The 27,109-nt window shown below is 33.8% G+C and overlaps 2 protein-coding genes across 4 annotated transcripts; one reads left to right on the top strand and one right to left on the bottom strand.

Annotated features, from left to right (window-relative positions):
* Nucleotides 1-6,184: 6,184 nt before the first annotated feature.
* Nucleotides 6,185-10,062, top strand: LOC112706226 (14-3-3-like protein B). Of its 2 annotated transcripts, XM_072200734.1 has the most exons (5): nucleotides 6,185-7,032; nucleotides 7,221-7,343; nucleotides 9,181-9,297; nucleotides 9,453-9,513; nucleotides 9,815-10,062. In XM_072200734.1, the coding sequence occupies exons 1-4, from the start codon at nucleotides 6,535-6,537 to the stop codon at nucleotides 9,471-9,473; spliced, it is 759 nt and encodes a 252-aa protein (XP_072056835.1). In that variant the 5' UTR covers nucleotides 6,185-6,534; the 3' UTR covers nucleotides 9,474-9,513; nucleotides 9,815-10,062. The 2 variants fall into 2 exon arrangements, with proteins under 2 accessions (XP_072056835.1, XP_025613194.1); XM_025757409.2 differs by lacking the exon at nucleotides 9,815-10,062 and having other exon boundaries at nucleotides 9,453-9,723.
* Nucleotides 10,063-15,704: 5,642 nt separating this feature from the next.
* LOC112706227 (protein CutA, chloroplastic) lies at nucleotides 15,705-18,152 on the bottom strand. Of its 2 annotated transcripts, none has more exons than XM_025757412.2 (6): nucleotides 17,926-18,152; nucleotides 17,720-17,823; nucleotides 17,545-17,607; nucleotides 16,990-17,021; nucleotides 16,687-16,781; nucleotides 15,705-15,990 (listed from the first exon to the last, which is right to left on the bottom strand). In XM_025757412.2, exons 1-6 carry the CDS (start codon nucleotides 18,072-18,074, stop codon nucleotides 15,909-15,911), a joined length of 525 nt encoding a protein of 174 aa, XP_025613197.1. In that variant the 5' UTR covers nucleotides 18,075-18,152; the 3' UTR covers nucleotides 15,705-15,908. The 2 variants fall into 2 exon arrangements, with proteins under 2 accessions (XP_025613197.1, XP_025613196.1); XM_025757411.2 differs by having other exon boundaries at nucleotides 17,545-17,619; nucleotides 17,926-18,141.
* Between the last annotated feature and the right edge of the window lie 8,957 nt (nucleotides 18,153-27,109).

Below are 27,109 nucleotides of genomic sequence, written 5' to 3'. Positions count from 1 at the left end.
AAACATGCATGAATTCTCATCCATGGATCAACATCCATATCAGCCATCTGGCTCACGGTTCAGTCCAGAACCAGCCAATATTCATATCATACACAGCCATTCTGGCTCACGGTTAAATCCATAACCAGCCCATTGGCATCACGGTTAAATCCATAACCAGCCATCTCATTAACAAATATGGCCTTTCGGCCCGTGGCATAACAAGCACTTCCACCACCATCCTCCGCATCTCACATAATCATGCTTGATCCTCAATGATCATTCATTTTTCCCTTGCTTCACTCCCAAGTTACCACATTCACTAGCCTCCTTCTCATAGCTAGACATATCATAATGATTTAAGATATAAGTGGTGAGATCGGAGGCTTAGAAGTATGAAATTTGGCTTTTAAAAATCAAAAATCAACTTTGGGATGAAAACAGGTCCACGCGTACGCGCACTCCACGCGCACGCGTGGATGGCCTCAAAAACTTCATCGACGCGCAAGCGTCATGCACGCTAACGCGTGGATTAAACATTTGCCAATCGACGCGCACGCGTCAACCACGCGTACGCGTGGGTGTTCTCGTGCCCCAGGCACAATACTAGCACAGTTCTGGCATAACTCTCTGGAAAATGGCTGGGCATTGGGTGCAGCACCATCGGCGCGCCCGCGCACATCACGCGCACGCGAGGATGGCATTTTCAGGAAGAACGGCGCGCACGCGCCAAGTGCGCCCACGCGCAAGGGGTAATTCTGCTAAAAATTTTCTTAGTTAAAAGCTGCAGAATTCACCAATTTAAACCCCAATCTTCCAACGGACATAACTTTCTCATTTTAAATCGTTTTTCACCCGTTCTTCGAACGACATGGACATCCCGGATCCAATTTCATTTCTAAACAGATTTGGCACAAAACAGAGATCCGTAGTCCAAGTTATGTCCCATCAAAGTATGCCCAAAAACCATATTTTTCATAAAAACCACAAAGTGCCATTTTCAAACAAGCCATTTCCAACTCTTTTCAAAATCAATCAAAACATGCCATTTTCATCCCTTTTCTTTGAAATCAATCAAAATATATCAATTTCAACATCAAGCCTCCTCAACTCACACATTGAGATTTTACCACAATATACAAAATCACTATCTCATCATTCTAACCCACTTCACCCAAGTGGCTCAAACTCAAACATATTGACATATCATATACTATTCCTCATGACAATTCTCAACAACACCAATTTCAATAAATCATTATTGTACAAAATCAACATCATACTCACCATCAACATGGTTCAACCCACAATTCAACCATAACCAATCATCAAGCATATATCACAACATGCATATTTCTCATACATCATACCATCAAGGCATCATTAATCATCATCACATATATGACCACATCATATATCTCAATCATTCAACAACATCAACCATTCAATGCCTATCTTAGGGCCTCTAGCCTAAGTATTTCCTACCACATTACATATTAGATACGGGAAACCGAAATCATACCTTAGCCGATTTTCCCAAGCTCCACCGGAGCACTCCCAAACCACTTTTCCTCAAGCTCTCAAGGCCTCAACACCTCCAAGAATAGATTTTTCACCACCAAACCCTTTCCAAACTTTTCAAAATCACCAATCAAGCTCCAATATTCACATATACACAACCTAAGCCACAATCATCATACCCATACACAACATCTCAATACCCAAACATCATAGAACAACAAAGTTACACTAGGGTTGAGAATCTTACCACACCCAAGGTCCAAGGAGACAAGATTAACCTTCTCCTTCAAGAGAGTTGGGTCCTATAACATCAAAGAACCCAAAATCTCAACATTTCACCCATGAAACTCGAAAATAAGGGCTGAAATTTCGAACAGCAACACGTGGCTTACCTCAAGATTGATTGTATGGGTTTTGTAGATCTCTCCGCGGTGAACGCGTGGCCGCAAACGGAGCGGCAATCGGAGCTCTAGATCAAAAGTTATGGTGGTTTGAAGATCAACCAAGGGAGAGAACTTGAGAGAGTGTTCTTCTCCTCCCTCACTCTATTTCAGCTTGTGTGTGTAACAAATGAGGAGAGAGAGTGCTGAAAACTAGGGTTTTGGTTAAGTTATGTTGGGCCAAGGGCCCACTTTGGGTCCAATTGGCCCGGTTTAGCCCGTTCGGTCCAATCTTGGTCCGAATTCTATAAAATTGGTACCGAAATTCTCGTCTCAATCTCCTCTATCATATTTAGCCACAAAAATCATATTTTGGGCTTTCAAGAATAAATTCTCATTTATAGGCTAATTAGCCGTTAATTAACCGGGTTTTACACATTTCATTAATTAATATATTCCTTTAATCTTTGTTCTCTGCTCTCCAGTGGCAGAGATCATTTTAGTTAATATATTCTTTAATCTTTATTCTCTGCTCTTCTATGGCAGAGATTCCTTTAATTATCTTTCTTTCCTTTACTTTTCGTTCTTCCTTTTCTCCTTTGTATCATTTCACAATATAATTTATCTTTGATGAAAATAATTTATTTTAATATAGAGAGTAATTTTGAATAAAAACTCGAAATAGCATTTTTCTTTCAAAACTTAGTTTATAATTATAAACATAACCTCAGTCTTTTTATAAAAATAAGATAACATTCTTCAAAATAAAATTTTTAAACTAATTTCTTGTCCTCCAACAAGACCGAAAACTTGTTTTATTTTTTTATTAAAAAGATTAACTTCAAATTTTATCCATTCTCGAGCTAACTGAAACACAACCTCATCAACATATCAATATATCAACAAAATTCAACATGAAATGCAATCAAATCTCAATAACACTCAATCCAAACATCAATTCATTTATCAAATATTATTTGGTCGGTGAAAATTTATCAAAACCCTACCTTCGTACGGAATCAAAATACTCAAAGCTCCGAAAAAGCTTTCTGATCGAGCTGCTAAAGGGAAAAATATCCGAAATCTTCCGTACCTCGTAGAACTCCAGTTGGCCAAATTCAAGGAGTAGGGGAGTTACATCACCGTCGACTTCCACCGGACAAAAGTAACGCCAACATGTAAAGGGAGAAGATACGAACATTTTTACTAGATTAAATTTTTTATTGAAATTACGAATTGCAAAAAATCGAGGCCAAAAGGTTAAAGAGTTTTACGGTTCTCATATAAAACTTCGGTCTCTCTCTCTTTTTTTTTTTTTTTTCGTGAGGCTTAACGAATGAAATGAAAAGTTAAACAAAGAAAGTAATTAGTGGTAATTAAGGTTTCTTGAGCTGTCAAGTTCTTATTTTACATTTCTATATTAAAGCCACGTTTTTTCTTTTCTTTACCTTTGATTCTATGTACATATATATATTTATTTATACTTAGGGTAGGCTTATAAACATATTTCAATCTCATCTCATATATATATATATATATATATATATATATATATATATATATATATATATCCGGTATTGGCCATAATATATATATATATATACCCGGTATTGGCCATAATTTACAAGAACATTCTGTAGTCTTAGTAAGAGGGGAAGGGTTAAGGATTTACTTGGTGTTTTTCTTTTTCAATTCATTAACAAATCCAATTTCTACTCTATCCGACTAGTTCTGGGTTCGAATTCCGAGCAACCCATATAATATATATATATATATATATATATATATATATATATATATTAATTTTAATTATAAAATCTATAAGAAAATACGTCGAAGTTATATTTATATAATGGTATATGTATATACTATAGTGAATTCATAATCATTTTCATTCTTTGTTTATTTTATTAGAGTGGGGTAAAAAAATCAATTTAGATCAATCTAGACGAATAAAAACATTTTCAATAGATATATATCAATATATCTTCTTGGTTGACACTGATCGTGTTATATATATATAAGCCACGACGTGGCTTTTGTTTCTTTTTATTTCCTAAAAATAATTAATAATATAGTAATAATAATAGTAGTAATAATAATATAGATAATACCAAAATAATAATAATAATAATGTATAAAGTTAAATGTATATGAGTTACTAATATAAATGACATTAGTAACTTAGGAATAAAAGATATTTGATGAAGTGTTAGCAATTTTAAACTCATCAAGAAATAATAATAATTAATTTTTATCGGTAAAAATCGAACTTGATAATAAAATATTATTATCTAGGCTTCTTTATAATTAGAGCAAGTAAAATAAATAAATAACATAATAATAAAATTATATTACCATTTATTTTATTTTGGGATTCGAAGTTGACTCATCAAAATAAAACTAATCGCTTTAAAATATTATTTTAATAAAAACTCGCATTAGTGCAAAAATTAGAGTTGTTACAGTTGTACCTCCTTATCTTCTAATAATACTTTTTGCAGACTATGCTAACATTGATAAGCCAATCACAATTTGTGTCGTATTGTAAATATTTAACATAAAATGTCATCAGTTCCGACTCATATACTCGATAATCTACACTTCTACAGATAATATAATCTTTTATCGTCATAATAACATTCTTCTTGAAACTCAATTTCATTCCCACGACGAATTTATTATCCGCCACAATAGGAGGTTCTGTTATCACAACACCACAAAATAAATATTTAATAAATAAATGTTAAATAAATAAAATTAAAATTTATCTATAAATTATACATTATAAATAAATATTTAATAAATTAATATAAATATAATCATATATTTTTATTTTTAATAAAATCATTATCCATAATTTAATTATAAAATTACCTAAATTTAGTAAGATAATTATCCTATATTTAACTAAATAAATAAGTAGACAACTGTTAATTAATAAATAATATTTTACAGATTACATTAATCGATCTATAATATAAATAATGACAACATTTTATTCCTTTTCATATTAGTCAAATAATTACTCTAAATTTAACTAAATCTATAGTATTAATTTATTATACAAATAAATATTTTAATTTTATACCCACATTCATATATTTAAGAAACTCTTATGCATGCATGTCTTCAAAATTTAACGCGCACATAAAAGATAGCTTCTTAAACAGATATTGGTTTACTAATGTATTTGTTACTTTCGCGATATTTATCTCCATGGTGTCGTCAGCTTGATTTTCGTCTTCATTTGGATCAACTATCTCAAAATTGCTTTCAAATTTCTCTTTGTTATCACTATTGTAATCTTTCCATTCGATATTTTTTCATCAGTTTCAGTGTGTTCGAATTCAATATATAACTCGATGAACGATATTTACGAGCGAATTTCAATATACATTGAAAACATTTATTGCATACTCGCTTTATCGGTTACGTACTTAGTTTGAAATTAAATGAATTTACCAAATACTGATATAGGATATCTGTACAAAATATACACTTTTTTTAGTATTTGAGAATCTATCTTCTCACAAATCATACATTTTAGTTCTTCAAATAAAAGTGTGAAAAAGAATCACAATATTAAATAGATTCTCACATACAAATTTTACTCTTTCATATGTTTGTAACAAATTTGACTATTATAATATACTTTTAACATAATTTTATCATTTGTTTTTTATTTTTTATTTTTTACTCACCATAATTTCTAGAAATAAAGAAAGGGAGTATAAAGAAGTGAAAAGAAGAAAAGAGTTCTAGCCGTTGACAAAAAAGAGCAATATTTTTTTTGTGTGTCTAATATAAATATATATATAAATTGAATGGTCTAATTTATAATTATATATTTTCAATTTTTTTAAAATCAAACCTACCGGTTTGGTTTTTCTCAAAACAAAAAAATTGGAAGTCCAAATCAAACTTATTAATTTAAATATCTCAAAATTTGAGAATTTTTTTGTCAAAATAAATCAGATGATTTAATTTGTGTCTATTTTATGCAATAAAAAAAATTGAATCCTATGATATCTTTATTTTTAATTAAAAAAAACAGCCATCACATTACAATATAATACACTCACATTTATATCAAAGCATAACACATATATAAAATTTATGTTCAGTTAACTTTATATAAAGTGGATATTTGATAATTATTAAATAATAATTTAATCAAATTTATCAAATTATTTAACAATCTATAATTATTAAATTTACGTAAAATTAACCACACTCGAATTTCTAGCATTTAAAAAACTAGGACATTAGTAAGTCAACCGGAAGATGACTGAAAGAGGAGTGAGAAGTGAGAAGATAAACCAAAAATTAGTAAATAAAAAATTGTGTATAACGCTATCTCTCGAACTCATGAACGGTCGCTAAGCCAGCTCAATCCTACGCATCACTTTTCTAAATCCACATAAAAAGAAAAAAAGCACTTCACACACAATCAGCTCACACACACAACACTCAACACACTCAGTCACTCTCTCTGTCTCTCTCTCTCTCTCTCTCTCTCTCTCTCTCTCTCTCTCTCTCTCTCTCTCTCTCTCTCTCTCTCTCCACACACAGAACATCAGAAAGGAAAGAAAGAAAGAAACAATCTCAGATTGATTAAGAGAGAGACAGAGAGGGAGGAAGAAGAAAAGAAATGGCGTCCACGGTGCCGGAGAATCTAACCAGGGAACAATACGTGTACCTAGCCAAGCTAGCTGAGCAAGCAGAACGCTACGAAGAGATGGTCCAGTTCATGCAGAAGCTAGTCCTCTCTTCCACCCCCGCCGCCGAGCTCTCCGTCGAAGAGCGCAACCTTCTCTCCGTCGCATACAAGAACGTCATCGGCTCGCTGCGTGCCGCGTGGCGCATCGTTTCCTCAATCGAGCAGAAGGAGGAAGGTCGCAAGAACGACGACCACGTGCCTCTCGTCAGAGACTACAGATCCAAGGTGGAGACTGAGCTTTCCAACGTCTGCGCCAGCATCCTCTCGCTTCTCGACTCCAATCTCATCCCCTCCGCCTCCGCCGGCGAGTCCAAGGTCTTCTACCTCAAGATGAAAGGTGATTACCACCGTTACCTCGCCGAGTTCAAGACCGCCGATGAACGCAAAGCCGCCGCTGAGGACACCATGCTCTCTTACAAGGCCGCTCAGGTTTGTTAGCTAGTTACTAACTATCGGAGTCAGCAAATTGGTGAATGTGTCTCGTCATCATTTTGATGTACTGATTAATCATTATTATTATCATTATTGGATGGAGGCAGGGAGGATTTAAGTTAGGGTTTGTTTGGATTGGGGATTGAATTGAATTGATGTTTTTGTTTATTATTTTAAAAATCAAGGACATTGCTTATGCGGATCTTCCACCTACTCATCCTATAAGATTGGGTCTGGCTCTCAACTACTCTGTTTTCTACTATGAAATCCTCAACCAGTCTGATAAAGCATGCGGCATGGCTAAACAGGTATGGATTTGAAAAATATTTAATCTGATTTTTTGGTTGTTTGATGTATTGTGGAGTGAATATATGTTGATGTTATCTATTTGATTACTTGGATTCTACATGATATATCTGTGTTTGTGGGCTTGAAACTTGAAAGATTCAGATTCAGATTCAGGTCAACAGATTGCAACTTATGTATCTGTGACCTTTTTCTTGTTTGGTCAAAGCAGTTATCCTGTTCTTACTTCTTAGGATACATTCTATTCCACAATGCTTTACTCAAGTGTGTGTTCTGTTCTTATCGCTTAGTATGAATCATTGACTTGATTGGATTTTGACCAACAGGCATTGGTTCTTTTTGACTTGGGTGGAATCTGGAAACTTTTTTGTGAATTTTTCTTGTTTCGGTTTGCTTTAGCAATCTGTTTTCTCTTAACGTGATAAATTTATTGGAGATTCACATTTGTAAAACGGTTAATCCGTGCTGATGGGAAATAATGAAAAGGTTGGCAGTATTGTCTATATTTCTTGTCTATGATACTGGTCGAGCTCCATGAACAATGAATTACATAGCACTAGTATTCAGTGCTTGTAACTGCGATTTGCATCCCGAGGTGGCTGTTACAACTGCATTAGGCAGTTATTACTTATTACGGACCTCTTTTGCCCACATCAAGCCAGAAGAGTTGAAACCTTCTTGTTCATGTGCGGTGAGAGTTATGCTACTTTGTCTGCATTCTTACTGTTATTTCAAGATTGCTGAATAGCTCTTCATGCATGGCTGAGTAATACAGAGTTAGAAACAGTTTTTTGTACAAATCTTTAACAAATTGCTATCACCAATAGTGGGTGGTGTAAAGTAAAATTGTTTTAGTGATAACTGTTTCGAGATCATACTTGTCTAGCTTTATACTACAGAGCATTTTCCTCCTTCTAAACTTTTGGACACAGTAGAGAGTTGAAAAAACACTTTCGCTTTAGGTTGTGAGGAATGTTCTTTTGGTCATGAAATAGATTAATAATGTTAATGCTCATCTATAATTATTGTATTTAGGGGTGGCAAGAAGGCATGTCTGGCTTGCCAAAGCCCGCCAGGCTAAATGGTTTGAAAGTACCAACTCACCTGCCAAAAGAAGATGAAATTTCCATTTTTCCTTTTCAATTGCTTTGGAAAATTTTGCAGAAAAAAAAAACAGTTACTAGCTTAATTAAGATGAAAAATAAAATTCATAAGAAATAGAGACTGCTGGAGGGCTTTGATGCAAAAAGGGGAGCTGAAGCAAAGGGCTGGGGAGGGATTTGCGCCAGCAACAACTGAGGCTGCTAGCTAGAGGAGTCACGCCATTTTGAAGCAGTTGAAGCAGAGCCTGGTGGCGCTGCTCGCCGAAGCAGTGACTGCTTGAAAGGGGTTTGCCACTGTAGAAGAGCTGAGCTTCTGCGAAAGTTTTGGGAGGGAATAGTCGCTGGAGAGGAGCTGAAGACTGACAGCTAGGTGGTGCTGGCTAGTAGTGGTACTAGCTAGGACCGAGAGTCTAGCAAGAGTAGAATAGAGAGTTTAGAGAGGATGAGTTTGTGGCTGCCTGCTCGAATAGGAAACTTTTGGTTGGTAACTTAGGTTTTTTCTTTGGCTTTTATATTTGAAAAAGAAAAAATAAAACAAAAAAGAGATGTGGTTGCCCCCGGCCCGCCTTTGGCGTGAATTAGATGGGCTGGCTCGGCGTGGCCTGGCAGTTGTATAGAATCTGGTTGAGTCCCCTATGCTTGTCTTTTGTTCTACTCAGTACTGCAACTGCAACGGAACAAAGTCTTATTGATTCTAAAATTCATGAACCATATTGATTTTCATTGTATTTCATAGGCTTTTGAGGAAGCAATTGCTGAGCTGGATACCTTGGGAGAAGAATCCTACAAAGACAGCACGCTTATAATGCAGCTTTTAAGAGACAACCTTACCCTTTGGACTTCTGACGTCCAGGTAAATGTGATTGCAGAGCCTCCCCCACCCCGTATCACAGAATATATTCATCTGTCAAAATCATCATTTTGAATAATCACCTTATCCTAACTTTTGCACATGTGTGTCCATTCATCAAAATCTTAGTTCTGAACTATATGTGTAACTTCTTGCAGGACCAGCTAGATGAGCCCTAATATCCCTGAAGGGTGGATTCCTATTCTTCCTCTGAAGGAGGTGGGCTTTGAATGTCATTTCTCTGTGCTGATTCAGAATCCCCCTTTAGATTATAAATGATTGGTAATATGTGATATAATCTTATAAGAACAGCAAACCAGCCTTTTTCTCTTCTTCCCTTTCTTTTGTCAAGTGATTTGGAAATGATACTGTATAATATCAGATCCAATTGAATTATATTTGATGCAATCATGGCAATTGATCATATAATTTGTCTCTTCAAAATTAATTGTTACATCCAAGGATCCACAATACACAATGACAAGGTCATATATCTTATGACCAACATTGTTTTTTACAGTCAAGTGCTTGGAGTTGGAGGACTACCTCATTGGAAAATGATGGGGGAGCCGTTATTCAAGGCATGTGGTCCTCCACAGTGAACAAGGGAAGTGTGGCTGTCCCATTAAATTCTCAAGGGAAGTAGTATCATTATATTCATAACTATTATGAATTTATGATGGCGAATATTTTTCCTCTGATGTGCATGATGCTGACTGATGGACCACTTGCTACTTAAGTATAAAAATATCTAATTTGTTTATATTATATTATTGTGGCCAACGACAAAATAGCTGAAATCTTCTAAAAAATCCCAAAGTCTAAAAGCCAATAACTTTTCGCTATCAATTAATAAGACACCAAGTTTTGACATATTGTTAGATTCTGGAAGTACATATATACATACAGGAGCGGAGCTTAGTTTAGATAAGGGGGCATGGTCTTCCAAATTTTTATTAAAAAAATTAGTAATACTTCTTCAAAAAATAAAAGATAATTTATTTGACTCAAATATTTTACTATGATTTAAAATATCAAAGTTCAATCTTCATCTCTTATTTTTATTGCACAATAGTTTTTAGTTTTAAACATTCAAAATATGTTGAATTTGAAATGAACAGAATGTATTCGCATTTCACAGTTCTCTATTCAATAAGCAATATTCATTCTACCTTGAGTTCAAATATAAAAAATTAGGTATTTTTTATTTATGTAATTTAATATTATTTTATATTTTACTAGTTATTTAATTTAATTTTTTTATATAATAAAAAATATTAAAATATTTAATAAATATTGATATTATTGTATTTATATAAATTAATAAAAAAATCTAATAAATATTATAAATTTTAATATTTATCCTTTTAACTTCTTTTTTACATATTTTATAGGATATATATTCAAATTTTTATATAAAATAATCATAAAAAAAATCAAAGAATTGATGCATTTTTTAAGAGGAATGCTAATATTCAAGAAGGAGAACATATAACATTTACAATATTAATATCTGTAGATAGTTCTTCTACTTTAATGAATCATGAAGAAAGTGAGATATAACCTTCAAAAATTTAAAGAGTTGCATCTGATGAGTTTGATCTTAATTCTTTGGAACGAGACCTTGGAAAACGGTTTCAAATTTGGCAATATCACCCAAATCAAAGACATGAGGTTAGACAAACTTATCTTAAATGGGGTCCACATCAAAAGCATCTTAATAATTATTTTCTATCTGATCCCCCAAAATTTTGTTTCAAGTTCCGCCACTGTATACATATAAATTAGCATGATTTGTATTTATATTATATAGTTTTACATATATGTATTAACAAGGCTAAAAAATTTTAATATGAAAAAAAACGAGTTTTTGTTGGAAATGGTTTTTTAGTGTATATAAAGGTGGGTGGAGTTGCAGATATAGCATGGCCAACATGCAAGTATTGTGCTGACTTAGCAAGCATGTAGCGTGATGGACACGTCCTGATTAGAAGCCACACGCACCATTAGTGTTGCACACGTGTCAAATGTTGGTTGGATGTCAAATGTTGGTTGGATGACATTCTTACACATAACCTACGAAGTGAGTTGTTGCCTATAAAAATCGAAATTCGTTGCCATTTTATTTCATTGCAAGAGAGGTGTTTTAGTGCATTGTTGTGTGATGGAGGGCACTACAAATATAGTGGTTTACCACAACGGTGAGATTATACGAAATACATATGAATGAATGAGTTTTGCGTGTGAGAATACATTTTCGTTTGTGGTTCCATGCACTATAACGTTCGCGGAACTACAGTACGGTCTCTATTAGAGCATAGAAAGTGATATTTTAAAAAGAGTGAGCAATATTCTCTACAAGAGTCCAGTTGTCGTATTTGGCGGCCTAATACAGTTTGAAATTATATCGATCGTTGACGAAACAAATTTCAGTAGATGTTTCATATTCACCAGCAAAATTAGGTGCAATACCCAAGAATTAAGTTGTATGTTGAGTTTGAACATATACCTGCAGATGAAATTCAACATGACTCAGATGTGGAAGATGACAGAGCTACAGCGTACGAGAAAATGAACAATAATAACGATGAGGAATTCGAAGCTACATACGAAGCCGGTGACGAGGACGATGAGAGCAATGGGGGGAGGTTAGGCATCGACGGATTTGATCATCATCCCCTTATATATCTACATGTGGTGAGAATGGGGGAAAGTCTGCATACTGGAATCCATGACTGCACAAGATGTGCTGTGATGGCCGAGATAGATGTAGGCGATGATAAGGAAATGACTAAAACACTACATAATTCAGTGTTGTCTACTGGGGTGGCAGCTGAGATGGTTGCTAAGAAATGACATTCGACAACTTCAGGTGCATCCCGAATAAACCTAGGTACCAACTCCAGTAATCGGTTGACGGGCTAAAGTCAGCGATTGGTTGTAGATGCCTCTCTCACACTTGACTGTTACGGCGATTATCCCATTATTGTATCCATTCGTCATGTATCCTGCTCCAGTCATGGCATTGTACTCCCCGAAGAATGAAGCAATGCTGATCAACTGGAATGACTCATGTAGGCAGAGGGGGGAATTGTGCACCCATACTAGCGAACCACTCGGTCCGCAGGAGGTCATTCGACACACTCGAATGACAGCAATGGCCCTACCCTATCACACACATTAAGGTGTGCATGTGGATCAGCAGGTATGATGATGCCGATGTACGGCCACCAGACAAACTGAAAAATATTACATGGGTCATTAGATTATTAATACCGTAAATTATTCTCGTAAATTAATACCCATACTGACCTCATTTATGTAATCTATTCCTTGCCTAATAGATGCCGCGCTTCTCGACATCCACACTTTGGTTCGTGGATGATGACTCCACATGCAACACACATTAGAACAAAGTTTAAATTATGTATTGCCAGTAAAACATAAATAAAATAATAGTTAAATTCTAATAAATTATGTACCGTTACGTGTGTGCAGCCGGTATTTTAGCATATGCAAGCTGCTAACTTAGAATGGGCGCAAGCCATGGCCTTCTCTCCCACCCAAACAAACAAACCAAGCGGGTCATCCATCTCCTTGCAATCACATCGTGATGCACGACACAGTGACCTATAAAGATGCGCGATTGTTGCTGTTCCCCAATTGTAAGTGCCAATCTGCTCAAAATTTTGGATCAATGGTAGACACTTCGTCGACTTATCCGCGAAGAGGGTGATACCCAGCAGACAGAATATGTGACACCTAACGTATTACTGAACAGACTCCCAAGTGTCTACAGGTTGTATGTCTCTGAAATGACGAACTCATGCCAACTTTATGTAGCTTTTAAAGGAACTACTCACAACGGGTTCGCTACCGAAAATCGTCAGGCTTTGGATAACCAAGAAGTCTTGACTACTATCGGTCCAATCGGTCACAACCCCTCCATCAATCGGTAGGCCAAATATGTATAGCACGTCCTTGAGTGTCATTGTAACCTCACCGACTGGTAATACAAATGCAACAGTCGATTGCGAGAGAGCCATCTGCAACCAATCGCCAACTTTAGCCTATCAGCTGGTTACCGGAGTTGGTACCTGGGTTTATACCTGAGTTTGTCTTATGTCATTCCTAAGCAACCACCTCAGCAGCCACCCCAGCAGCCAGGACAGCATTATGCAGTGTTTCAGTTATTTCCTTATCATCGCCCACAGCTATTTCAACCATTACAGCATAGCCAGTACAACCATCATAGGCAGCACCACAACTTGCATCATAGCCAGCACCACAGCTTGCATTACAGCCAGTAGAGCCATCACAGCCAACAGAGCCATAACGGATTCCAGTACGTAGACTTCCCCAATTCTCACCACATGTAGATACGTTGGGGGATTATGATCAAATCCGTCGATGCCTCACCTCCCCCATCGCCATCCTCGTCCTCGTTACCAGTTTCATACGTAGCTTCGAACTCCTATTCGCTATCATTGTTCATTTCTTCATGTGTTTCAACTCTGTCATCATGCACGTCTGGGTAATGTTGAGTATCATCCACAGCAATATATTCAAACTCAACATACAACTCAATCCTTAGATGTTGTACCTGAGTTTGTTAGTGCATATAAAACATTTGCTGAATACTTGTTTCGTCAGCGATCGGCATAATCTCAAACTGTATTAGGCCGTCAAATATGACAATTGGATTTCTGTAGAGAATATTGCTCACCCACTTTAAAATATCACTCTCTATGCTCTGACAAAGATCGTACTATAGTTTCACGAACGTTATAGTGCATGGAATCACAAACGAAAATGTATTCTCACACGAAAAGCTCCCCCATCATATGTATTTCTTATAATGTCACCGTTGTGATAAACCACTATATTTGCAGTGCCCTCTATCACACCAACAATGCATTAAAACACCTCTCTCGCAATGAAGTAAAATAATAACGAGATTCGGTTTTTACAGGCAAATCACCTTGCAGGTTACATGTTGGAATGCCATCTAACCAGCATTTAACACGTGTACAACACGCAGAGTGCATGTTGCTTGGATGATTGACATATGTACAATACGCAGGGTGCTTGTTGCTTTTGATCAGGACACGTGTCCATCACGCAACATGTGTGTTGAGTCAACACGTTATCTACGTGTTGGCCCTGCTATATCTGTAACGTCCACTCACTTGTGTGTACACCAAAAAGATCCATTTTCAGCAAAAACTTGTGTTTTTTCCATATTAAAACTCTTTAGCCATTTTGGCACACCCATTGCCATTAATAAAGCCACTTTCCGGAGGTAGCCTTGTCTCTTGCATGGAGACACTGACCAAAAGCGGCCAACACGCAGGGTGCGTGTTGCCCGGGTGCTGCCACGTGGCATTCTCGTGCTTGGGACAGTGATCAAAGCACCTCTGGAAAGTGCTATGAATATCTAAAAAAGTTAACACGTAAGGTGCGTGTTGTCCTGAAGCTATTACGTGGCGAATCTCTGCTGAAAATCTTTGATAAAATTGCCTCGAAACTCAACGAAGAATCCCTGCTAAAGTAACGCGCAAGGTGCGTATTGCATCGAGAGAAGACACGTGGTGAATCTCTACTGAGAATCTTTGATAAAGTTGCCTCAAAATTTTGCAAAAAGTAACATGCATAGTGCGTGTTGTGTAAGTATTTTTTGAACATCCACATTTCTATAAAACACTCCAAACACCAATATTTAACAAAAACACCACTTTCTTTTCCATATCTAAAATAATTTCTGTATTAACAAAGAGTATACAAACATAAATCATTATATATTTATATTTTACACCATTTGGTTATATGTTTGTTTAAAAAAGGAAAAATAATACTATTTTTACTTTTGATAATATCCTTTCACACGTGAGTTGTTTTTTTACATTATATTTACATAGATTTCTAGAATAAAGAAATAATATTATCAAAAATAAAAACCACAATATCAATTCCAAAAAAATCCAACATCATCATCGCTCTTGTATCAACGAATTGAAGAAGTTATAGGCCCACGAAGCAGAGTTAATGGCCGCACTCCTATCTCTCTCTCTCCAAAAAAGTTGAGTTTATCAACATCTCCAAAATTTGTCCTGAAATATTTTCTTCAAACTCGGCCTAAGCAACGGGGAAATATAATTTAATTATTGCTCATAGTTAAGCAAAACATGCCTGAGGAATGACATGGTGTGTCGATTGGGGAATGGATCCTATCAACACGTCTCTTGTTATTGTACTAATGTGTTTGGTAATTAATAAGTAGCATTCATCTATATCCAAAAAAACCAAAAAGGAAGTATGAGTATATAGAAAGATAGATAGCAAAAATAATCGTCAATCAGCCTAAAAACAAAAAGCACAATAAACAATTTAATGTGCATAAAGACACAAGATTACTACTCACAAGTCAAAATCTCAATAATATTTAACCTGTTTTACACCCAATAGCATTAACTGTTTAATACAATACTGATCCTCATCCTCTACATTAACAATGCTAACCCTTCATTGCCTAGTTGGCTTGGCAGCTTTATTTAACTACACATAGACAGATGAACTCTTCAACCCGTAACATCCACTGGCTATAAACTTGATAGTCACTCCCTTGTGCTCTCCTTGATCCATTCTAAATACTTGAGGTTCCCCCCTGTGATGGGTAAGGATATTACTTCTGGCACACTGCAAAATAAAAGGAAGAGGTAAAAAGCAGCAGAGTGCACAATTTCGGAGTTAAATTAGGTAACCAACTATTTTTCAGCTAACATCAGTATACTTTTTTGAAATTACCCCTTTTTTCCTAAATTCTAAGCCTTAAACCCTAAATTCTAAACCTTAAACCCTAAAGTCTGAATGCTAATTCCTATTTTAAATCATAACCCTAAACTCTCCAAAAGGTAAGGGTTAAAAAACAACTTAAAATAAAGAAAAAAATAACTAATGTTTGGCTAATTAAAAGTTGGTTCTCTATACTTATTTACAATTTCGTTTTCCAACAGTTCCAGCTCAATTAATTTCAATTTTAGTACCAATTTTCTGTAGTCTAGTCACAAATATAATCCGTCCGTTTCGCACAATATAAGTAAATATTCGGTATTTGCATGGTAATTAAGTACGTTAAAATAAAGAATTCATGACAGTTGTTTACCAAAAAGCTCTTCATTGAATAAATAATTTATATTGTAATCACAGAAAAATACTTAGTCGATGTTACATTAAAATGTGAGCAACAGATATTGTTAACCAAAGAGAGTCTGGTTTTTAAGTATGTCCTTTTTCAAGCTTTCTTTTAGTATCAATTAGTGAATACAACTCAAACTATGCTAACCGAAATTTGAACTTCTAGCAATATTGATTTTACTAGATGTTCAGCCTTACTCATATTCATGATTTGCTTTGACATGCTCTGTAAGTGCTTGCAGAAGGGATTGCCTAGTCTTGATTATAAGAAGTTCCTCCGCATCAGTTTGGATCTGTAAATTTCCAAGACAAACAAGGCAAAGTCAATGAACAAAAATACTTCAAAATAAACTTTCCTAAAACATATCCACAAGAACCTAAATAATGCATACCGGAGAATAATAACTAATATCAGGAAGAAAATGGGTTTAAACAAAAAGTTCTGTTAATGTTGCAGTTTAAAAAAGAGAATTCGATCAACTAAGAAATTTCAGTCTATACCTCTCCCTTCCACTGGTACACTGATTCGATACCTGCACAAGACATCCAAAACATGGTGTTCAAAAGACAAACATGGTAATCAGCATATACAATCAACTTGGTCAGAGAACTAATTAAACTCTAGATCATATTATACAACAAAAACATGCACTGGATCAGAACCATAACACGTTATTAGGATCGATCAGGCATAGCTCAACTGTAAAAGCTAGTTCAACAGGGGAGAGTTTCCCAAGACGTATAAAGGCTATCACCTGACCTTATCTCTAGAAGATATATGATTCTAATTCAGGTATTCGAAGGCACATCCCACACACCATATATGAAAACGCATTATAAGCTAGAAGTGAAGAAAGATGATAAAAGGACAAAGAAAAAAGAAAAACAGTAGCAGAATTCAATAATTCATCAAGTCTCAGTCACATACATCAAGGTAAATCTATCAAGAGGAACAAGTTAGATCAATAATTCAACTTAAGGAACCAGTTTCAATTAATGAAATCAAACCACATTTCATTTTGCTTTAGTAAATACTAATCATAAGCATGTTGATACCGGGTACTCTGTTGACACAAGCTGCGAGCTTTTCTTTGACAATGCTCTCAGCCAACTTCTTCCCTGGCCAATCAACTAAACAAGATTATTATTACAGTAAATGGTGTAATTAGGGTTCACAATCGAAAATCCCCAAATATTATTGCAAAAAGGAAATGAAGAAGTAATTGAGGACCTGCTTCTCTGTTGGGAACAGTGACGTAAACAACGATGCTTGGAACAGTGTTGTTGTTGCTTGCTTCCATTCTGATAGAGCGAGTGGCGCCACTGAATTTCGATCTGGAAACAGAGAGGGGCAATTCGGTAAAATGAGGAAGAGAAACGGAGTGTTGCAGTTACCGGAAGAGAAGGAAGAGAGAGAGAGAGAGAGAATGAACGCACGCCGTTTTGAAGGCAGAGGAAGACAAGGGAGTGTAGAGGTTGGTGATGCCCAAGCTGAGCATGCAAAACGCACCTACGAGTGGCAAACGACGTCGTATTGTGGAGGAGAATGTTCCAGAAGGCGCAGCACAGAGGAGTGTGGAACCCATCTTGCGTGGTGAGGGAAGAGGTGATTTTTATATGGTGGTGCGCATCTACGTCAACCTTTCTTCATGCGCTCATTTAACAATCATAATCTGCAGGCTATATTTTTTATGAGCAAGGAGCAGTAATTTTTGTGATTGTTAGTCATCAATTAGTTATTAATCATTAATGATGATTTGATAGTATGAGATTGTTGTGAGATTTCATTCAATGGTTCACTTTTTTCTGCTGGTTACATGCTGGCCAAAATTCAATAAAACTGCTGGCTCCCTAGATTTTTCTATTTTTTATTTATCACGAATATTATTGGTAAAAAAAGTATAGGTAGAAATAAATATGTTAGATATTCAATTTAATAGATATACAGATGATTATATTTTTATTTTTAGTTAGATGATTATTTTTTTATACGATTTATTGATGTACAGTTAACAATAATTGAATGTTCAATGATAATTATCCTATTGTTAAGGTTTAAGAGATAATTTAAAAGTAGAATATTTTTTTACTTTATTGATTTAATTTTAGTATCTATTCAATTATTTACAAAAATTATTGTTTACCTAATAAAATTATTATTTATATTTTAAAATTAAAAATTAGTTATTAATATATTTATATATAAATATATATTATTTAATTTATTTTTAATATATATTTATATTTTAACATAATATTTGATATTAATAATTAATTTTAATAACAAATTTTGATATACATCTAATCTAATATGATCGGTAATTTTAAGCTATAAAAGTTGCTTAATCAACTCAATAGATTCTCAAAAAAGTTAGAAGAAAAATAGTTGGATTTTAAATTTGAAACAGCTAAAAATAGATTTGTTAAAATCCACTAATTTTGTCTTCGTTAAAACTGAATTTAGAGAAATATGTAGCAAGTGATAGAAAAATTGTGCATAATAGAATCATTTAAGATCGTGTTTATAATTATATCATAAATTTATATTCGAGAACTTTGGAGTATTCTCATGAATTCGGACTTAGTCTTGCAAACTGAACTGGATAAGTTGGTCGAATTTGATTCTGTTGTCACAATTAAGCTTTGCAAACTTATTGATTTATTTTTCATGCAACTAGAAGTTAGTCCAAACAATTTGATACCGTTAATCTAGGTTTGTTTAATTTTGGTATCCAGTATGAATTTAAAGAGGCAAATATATGTGCTAAACCAAAATATATGTGTGTGATTTTCTTTTTGGAAAATAAATCAATACATGAAGATAGATGTTAGGAGCAGCTCTTGTATTTTAATGGGGGTCTGGAGAAGAGGAATGAAAGAAAAGAAAAAAGGAGACTAATATTTTACAGTTAGGAGCAAAAATTCTTGAGAAATAGAGCCAATTGTATAAATTAGTTGGTAAATTCTGTAGTGCCTATAATTTTGGTATCAAAATTATCGAACTTATTTTTTATGGTAAGATTTAAATATTAACGTTTATCTCTTTTTAGAAAGTTAGACAAATATATTTAAGCACTTTATCATACACCAAATTAATTTTCAAAAATATCTGTTTGTAGTACAAGTATGAGAAGAGTTTTAAATCTCTAAAACAATGGGACAGATGGCAAAAAAACAAAGATAGCAAATGAGTGCAATGGATACAACGAAGATTGTTGATGCATGACTGCCGAAAGTGATTAAAATAGTTAATAATTGATTCAAAGCGAACAATTACTGAAAGTAATTAAATTAGTTAGCGTAAGTCTGATCAGTTGTTGCATGTGGTTGAAATAATTAATCTAATGATAAATTTGTTTAGAGAATCATTTATATCATTAAATGGGTTTAATTTATATAGTTATTTCAAACATACATAAGTACCAAAGGTTATTAAACTGTTTAATTAACGTTTATTCTTGTCCTGAACAATATAAAAAGTTTTTTGTTATGCGGTTGGATCCAAGTAATTAGTTAATTAATTAACTTTTCTAGTTAAATAATACACGAAGAGTATTTGTTGAAACTTTTCTAATTTCATGTCCTAATCAATATTTGTATATTAAAAAAAAATTAACTACTCTGTCGATCTTTATAATTTTCTGAAATTTTCTATTAGGTTCATATAATTTTTTTCTTTTAATTTTGTCGTCAACCAATTTTTTTTTCAATTAGACCCATGTGGATAGTGATTCGCTTAATTGTATAGGGAGTTGTTTACAACAAAAAAAATTGGTACACGGATTCAATTAAAAGAAAAACAAAGTTTTGGGAGCCAATTAAAAAAAATGATGCAAGAACTCAATTAAAATAAAAAATATATATATATATATAGGAACTTGATTAAAAATTTTGCGAAATTCTATGGACCAATAAAGTCATTAAAGTCTAAAAAATAGAAAATGATTCTAATAGTCATTTAGATTATTTAATTCGAACCTAGACAATTACTATAAGTGATTAAAATAATGAAACATAATCTATTCTAACATTAAAAAATATCAAACTGTTCTTGAATGTGCATTAACCTTTATTTATATTTAGTTAGTTAATAAATCAATGTTTAATTCACATTGGTTTTCATAGTTTATTATATTTTTAATGTTCAATTTACATGTTGATTATTAAATAATTAATTGATTTCTTATTTGATCATTAATTTTTTTATTTTTGGTTGTCAAATATTTATTAACATAAATTTGTGTTATTTTAAATCAAAATAGATGATCTAGACCAATCAAAAATATATGATCCTTTGATAAATTGATTCAGTCAAATTAGTTCTGTTATTGATCATCCTCTGTTCTTGTAAAGTGAGATATAAGGTACACTCTCTTTTTTAAATCATCTATTATTCAAGAATAGTAAAATAGAATTCTTATTTAGTTAGTGCTAAAAGATTCCGTTGTGCTTCTGTCATGAGGTATTATTCAGTCAAAGTAAAATAAAAGTACTATTTTGTCATATATTTTTTTGACAAAATTTAAAGGAGTAAAGTATTTATATATATTATATCTGTATACTAATGGTTTATTCATTTTATGTCGAATATATTTCATGTCATATAATTGAGATGAAATTTTTTTTATTGTTATGCATATTTTTTCCCCATTATCTTTACTAGGTTGTCTTGATGTTGGTGATCCTAACTATGAATGTTCAATCTGTGGGACGTATTTCTGGTTATTAGAATGTGTTGAAAGAGACTCTACAGTTAATCATCTTATTTTTACTGTTTGTTGCTTAAAAGGAAAAATTCAATTACCTTATCTCGGAAAGCCTCCAAATCTGTTATATAATTTGATTAACGGACATGATAAAGAGTTTGTACTTCCAAAAAAAATATTCGATCTTATAATAGTATGTTTGCCTTCACGTCTCTTGGTGGTAAGGTATTGGATTCAATGAATGATGGAAGTAGTGCACCATAGTTTATAATAACTAGTCAAAATTATCATCGGATTGGAAGTTTGCTCCCAAATGCTGGTCAGAAGCCTAAATTTGCGAAATTATATATATATGACACTCAGCATGAGATAAGCATAGACAGAGAATATTTGGGTATGTGTATTTGAAATTTTGTTGTTAAGCTTTTTTTTATTATATTTTTCTGATGTTTTAGTGTTATTTGTATTGAAAAATAGGTTTATAGTTGTCATTGCATAGTTATACTATGTTTTACTCTCCTTATAATGTGTTATTAATAATTTTTAAAATAATGATGTATCAAAATATATGATAATTGTATTATGTGTGGTTCTTAAATATATTTGTGCTTAATGTATATTTTGTTTTAGGCAAACATCTGAGATAGATAAAGAATTGATAATTGAGTTGTTATAAATGATCGATACTCATAATGTTATAGCATAATCATTTCAAAGAGTTAGAGAATTATATCAGTGTCATCCATCTGAGATTTTATCTTTGAAGTTATATTCGCAAAGGATAGTTGATCGAAGAACTTACAATGCTCCCTCTTGTGATGAAGTTGCTGCTTTGATTGTTGGAGATTTTGATTCGTCAGATCACGGTCGTGACATTATTGTTTGATCTACTGCTAGTCAATTGCAATATATCTATGAAACTCATGCTCTGTATTGGCCTTTACAGTATCCGTTGTTGTTTCTATATGGTGAGGATGGTTACCAGCTGAATATTCCTTATTGAGATGAACAGCATGGATATGTTCTTGGAAGGAGAACAAGGGTTTCTCTCAGGAAATTCATCTGTTTTCGTCTACAAATTAGGGAGCGCGAAGATGGAATTATTCACAAGTTTAGGTGATTATTTTAACAATTTGTTGTTGATTGTTTCACCATGATTGAGTCCCAAAGGTTGTATGAGGTTAGAAAGAAGCAAAGTACAATTACAGGAGAAGTCCTTCAAGGAATAGAGGAGGCTATGCATCGTGGTGATGACAAAGCTTCTTCAATTGGGACACGAGTCATTTTGCCTTCTTCCTTCACTTGTGGTAGATGTTATATGTTTAACTGTTGTCAAGATGTCATGGCAATTTATAAACATTTTGGGTATCCAGATTTATTCCTCACTATTACGTGTAACCCAAATTGGCCTGAATTTCAGCGATTCACAAAGCGAGAGCGAATTCCTATCGCTGATCATCTTGATATCTCTTGTTGTGTCTTTTATGTTAAGTTGAAATGCCTCCTAAGTGATCTTAAGGAAGGTGTGTTTTTTGGTCCACTTAATGCAGGTATGTTATTTCTCGCTTAGCATTTCAATTTTTGTGTGTTGTCTTTAGACATGTATTTGTATTTTTTAGGTATGTATACTATTGAGTTCCAAAAAAGAGGTCTACCACATGCACAGATGTTACTTTGGCTTAACGAGGAAAGCAACTTACAAAGTGTTGAAATTGTTGATGAATTGATTTGTGCTGAGCTACCGAATCCCCAGAAATTTTCAGCTATTTATAATGTCATTACCTAGTGCATGATCCATGATCCCTGTGGTCGACTTAGACCGAGTTCTCCTTGCATAAAAGCTAGTAAGTGCTCAAAATTTTATCCGAAAAGATTTGTTGACCAAATGAGATTTGATAAAGATGGCTATCTAATATATAGACATCGTAATATGGGTGTTACAGTGAAGATCAACGATGTTGATATTGACAACAGATTTGTTGTGCCCTATAATCCACTGCTGTTAATGAAATATCAATCTCACATAAATCTTGAATTTTGCAACAAGTCAAACGTCATTAAGTATCTTTTTAAGTATGTCAATAAAGGTCCAGATCGGGTAACTGTAACTGTTGGAGAAACAAATCAGGTTGGTCAATCTTCTCAGGTAGTTGATAAAATCAAACAGTATTATGATTATCGTTATTTATGAATCCATATGGAGAAGTTTTGCTTATGATATTCATCATAGATGGCCATCAGTACAGAGGTTGACTTTTTATTTGCCGAACCAGCAACATGTTGTATTTGATGATACTAATATCATTACTCATGTTTATTTGCATAACAAAGATTTGGTGACAATGTTTACGGGTTGGATAATAGCCAAAAGGCAGTTCCCGAAGGGGCGGGCATTAACATATGTTGAATATCCAGGCAAATTTGTCTATTGTTCGAATAGTATGGAGTGAAAGCCAAGACAAAGAGGATTGTCAATTGGAAGATTGAGTTTTGCTCATCCCTTATCTAGTGAACTTTTCTATATGCAGATGTTGTTGAATGTATAGAGAGGTTGTACCAGTTTTCGAAGTATAAGAACCGTGAATGGTGTTACTTATCATACATTTCAAGAGGTATGTTCCGCCATGGGATTCTTGATAGATGATAACAAGTTTGTTTCTCCTATTAAGGAAGTCACAGAGTTAGCGTCAGCTGCACAGCGAAGGAGGCTTTTTGTGATATTGCTGCTATCTGGTTCCATGGAAAGACCTTTGTCAGTATAGGAACAAACTTGGGCTTATTTGTCTGATAATATTCTTTATCGCAGAAAATATGAGCTGCAATATCCCGGTAAGATTTTTGTTCATGATGAATTTATTATATGACAAGCAGGCACACACGCACACACACAAGACAGAAATGATATTATGGTGCTAATATTTATTAATTATCGTTAAACGTAGATCTAACCATGAGTCAGGAAGAGTTGCAAACATTTTGTTTGTTGGAGATTGAGAAATTACTGCAGAATAATGGAAAATCATTGAGAAATTATGCTGGCATGCTGGTTCCTAATACCTCTTTAGTTTTTCAATTTAGCAATTTGATGCTGTTACGTGAGTTGCATTATGATACTATTTTCTTTGACTCGTGAGCACGATGCAAATATCTCAAAGTTAAATGAAGAACAGAGGGTGGTCTACGATAAAATTATTGATTGTGTTTCGAATAAGAGGCACGGATTCTTTTTTGTGTACGGGTTTAGTGGCATTGGAAAAACTTTTTTATACAGAGTTTTGTAAGTTAGATTGCAATCTGAGAAAAAGATTGTTATAAATGTTAATTCTAGTGGTATTGCTTCTCTGTTATTACCTGGTGGTAAGACGGCGCATCTATGTTCAATATTCCTGTTGATCTAACTGAAGATACTGTTTTTCGGATTAAGAAGGATAGTCCGAAAGCTGAGGTAGTCCGATTGGCTGATTTGATATTTGGGATGAGGCACCGATGACTAACAAATTAGCATTTGAAGCGCTCGATAGAACGTTACGTCATATAATGGTGTCAGTCTCTGATAGGAATAAAGATTTACCTTTTGGTGGGAAGGTGGTCGTTCTTGGTGGCGATTTCAGGCAGGTCTTGCGAGTTATTCTAAAGGGTTCTCGTGCTAAGATTGTGATGGCTTCCATAAATTCTTCTGTTCTCTGGAAATATTGCAAAGTTTTGCGATTAACAAAATATATAAGGTTAGCAAGTGGATTGGAACAATCAACTGCTCAGGAGTTAAGGTCTTTTTCAGATTAGATACTTCAAATCGGTGAAGGTCAATGTGGAATTGTGGTCAATGATAAACTTCTTGTTGATATTCTTTCTGATCTAATCATTCGTGTTTTGGAAAATCCAGTTAAAGATATTATAAATAAAATATATCCAAATTTGGTTCAGAATTTTTTTATCCAAGTTTTTTCCAGAATAAGGCAATACTGGCTCCGACTATCGAGAATGTTGAAGAGATAAACAATTATATAGTTGACTTGTTGCCCGGTGAGGAGAAAAATGATCTCAGTGCTGATTCGATATGTGGTAGTGATGCATATTCTGATGTTGATGTTGATTGGATAAACGTTGAATTCTTGAATCAAATTAGGTGTTCTGGTCTACCTAATCATTCTTTGAAGTTGAAAATAGGCGTGCCTATTATTTTGTTGAGGAATATTGATCTAGCTGGTGGTTTGTGTAATGGAACTCAACTTGTTGTGCGAGATATAGGGACAAATGTGATCGGTGCAGATGTTGTTTCTGGTAGCAATGTTGGGGATAAAGTTTTTATCACTAGAATGAATTTGATTCCCAGTGATACGGTTATATCATTTAAATTTCAACGCAGACAATTCCCAGTTTCTTTGTCGTTTGCGATGACAATTAATAAAAGCCAGGGTCAGACATTATCAATAGTCGGTTTGTTCTTGCGTCGTTCTGTGTTTTGTCACAGTCAACTTTATGTAGCTCTTTTTCCCGAGTTAAGAATAAAAATGGTCTTAAGATTTTACTTTGTGATGAAAGATTAATTGATCCTACCAGGACTGAAAACGTTGTATTTAAGAAAGTTTTTTATAAGATGTAATGTAATTTTTTGTTATATTTTTCAATCGTATATGTGTAATTTATAATTTTGTTTTGGTCTACATTTTTTTTAGAGAGAGACATCTTCTTTAGTTGATAGAATTGATGGTTCATATTTTCATATCTTTGTTGGATTGGTTTTTTCCGTTGAAAAAGCCATTTTTTAAACAGAGTTATTTTATCCAATATCAAAAAGCTACCTGAATATGTCTTTTTGGAAAATTTTAATTTTATTAAAAAACTTGATTATTTGCTTTTCTAAATCTAACATTGTTTTTTCCAAAAAAACATAAAGAAAATATATTGTTAATATTTCAAATTTAGTTTTTGTGAATTTATCTAGATCTCAATAGATTTTATTCTTTTCCTTTTTTACTTAAAACGTATCTTTTTAAACAGACGAACAATTTTTTTTTTTGTTAAAAAAATCAATTCAAATTGTTTATTTGAATACATTGAATTCGTGTAAATTAAAAAATTAAATATCTAAAGGTATTGATCATTTTTTCTACTATCAGTCTAAAAACACTTGGTGGCACTATTTTTTTTAATATAATAATCTCAATTCAACCATAAACATAATTAAAGTGAGATAATTTGAGTTTGTGTCAAACCCATATAAGATACAATTTCCAAGTTCTAATTCTAAATTTTTTTTATAAAACTCATCAGTTTCACTTGATTAGGGATCGGTAAACCACGTTAGTAGCTCACCGCCATCTCCTCCATCCCTAATCTAATCTCCATCCTGCGCAATATGTCGCCACCTCAGTTTGAGCTTCAGCTGAGCCTTCCGCTTCTCTCCTCGGCGTTGGCCACATGCACAGAAGCTATGGGTACCTCCGCGATTCTATTCGATCCTACCATGAGGGTCCTGTTCTATTCATCGCGTATGTTCCTTCTCCCCAACATGCCTCTTTCTCTATCTCCATCATACCTCATTCTCCATCTCGATTTCTCTATCTTGGATAGAACACGTTGCCACCGCCGTTTAAGAGGTATATGTGGGCTATCGTTCCATTCTTCTGCTTTTCAATCCCTTCCTTGATTCCTTCTCAAGTTTTATTTTTTTTTGTGTTAATTGTAACTTTTTTCTAGATTCATCCTTTAACTTTGAATTGTTTGGTTTCTGATTTAATAATCGTGATTGTTAATTGTTTTTGTAAATCAATGGTTCTCTCCTACCTTTGTGCTATTGATGTTAGTGTGAAATAATTTTTTGTTGGGGTGCTTGCTGATTATAAATTATGTATTATGTATGTTATATATTTTTTTTAAGAAACTTGGTTTTTCCAGTTTTGAGTACAATGTGA

Source organism: Arachis hypogaea, chromosome 8 (genome assembly GCF_003086295.3).
Source record: "Arachis hypogaea cultivar Tifrunner chromosome 8, arahy.Tifrunner.gnm2.J5K5, whole genome shotgun sequence".
NCBI classification, from domain to species: Eukaryota; Viridiplantae; Streptophyta; class Magnoliopsida; order Fabales; family Fabaceae; genus Arachis; species Arachis hypogaea.
This window is presented reverse-complemented; position numbering and strand designations above follow the sequence as displayed.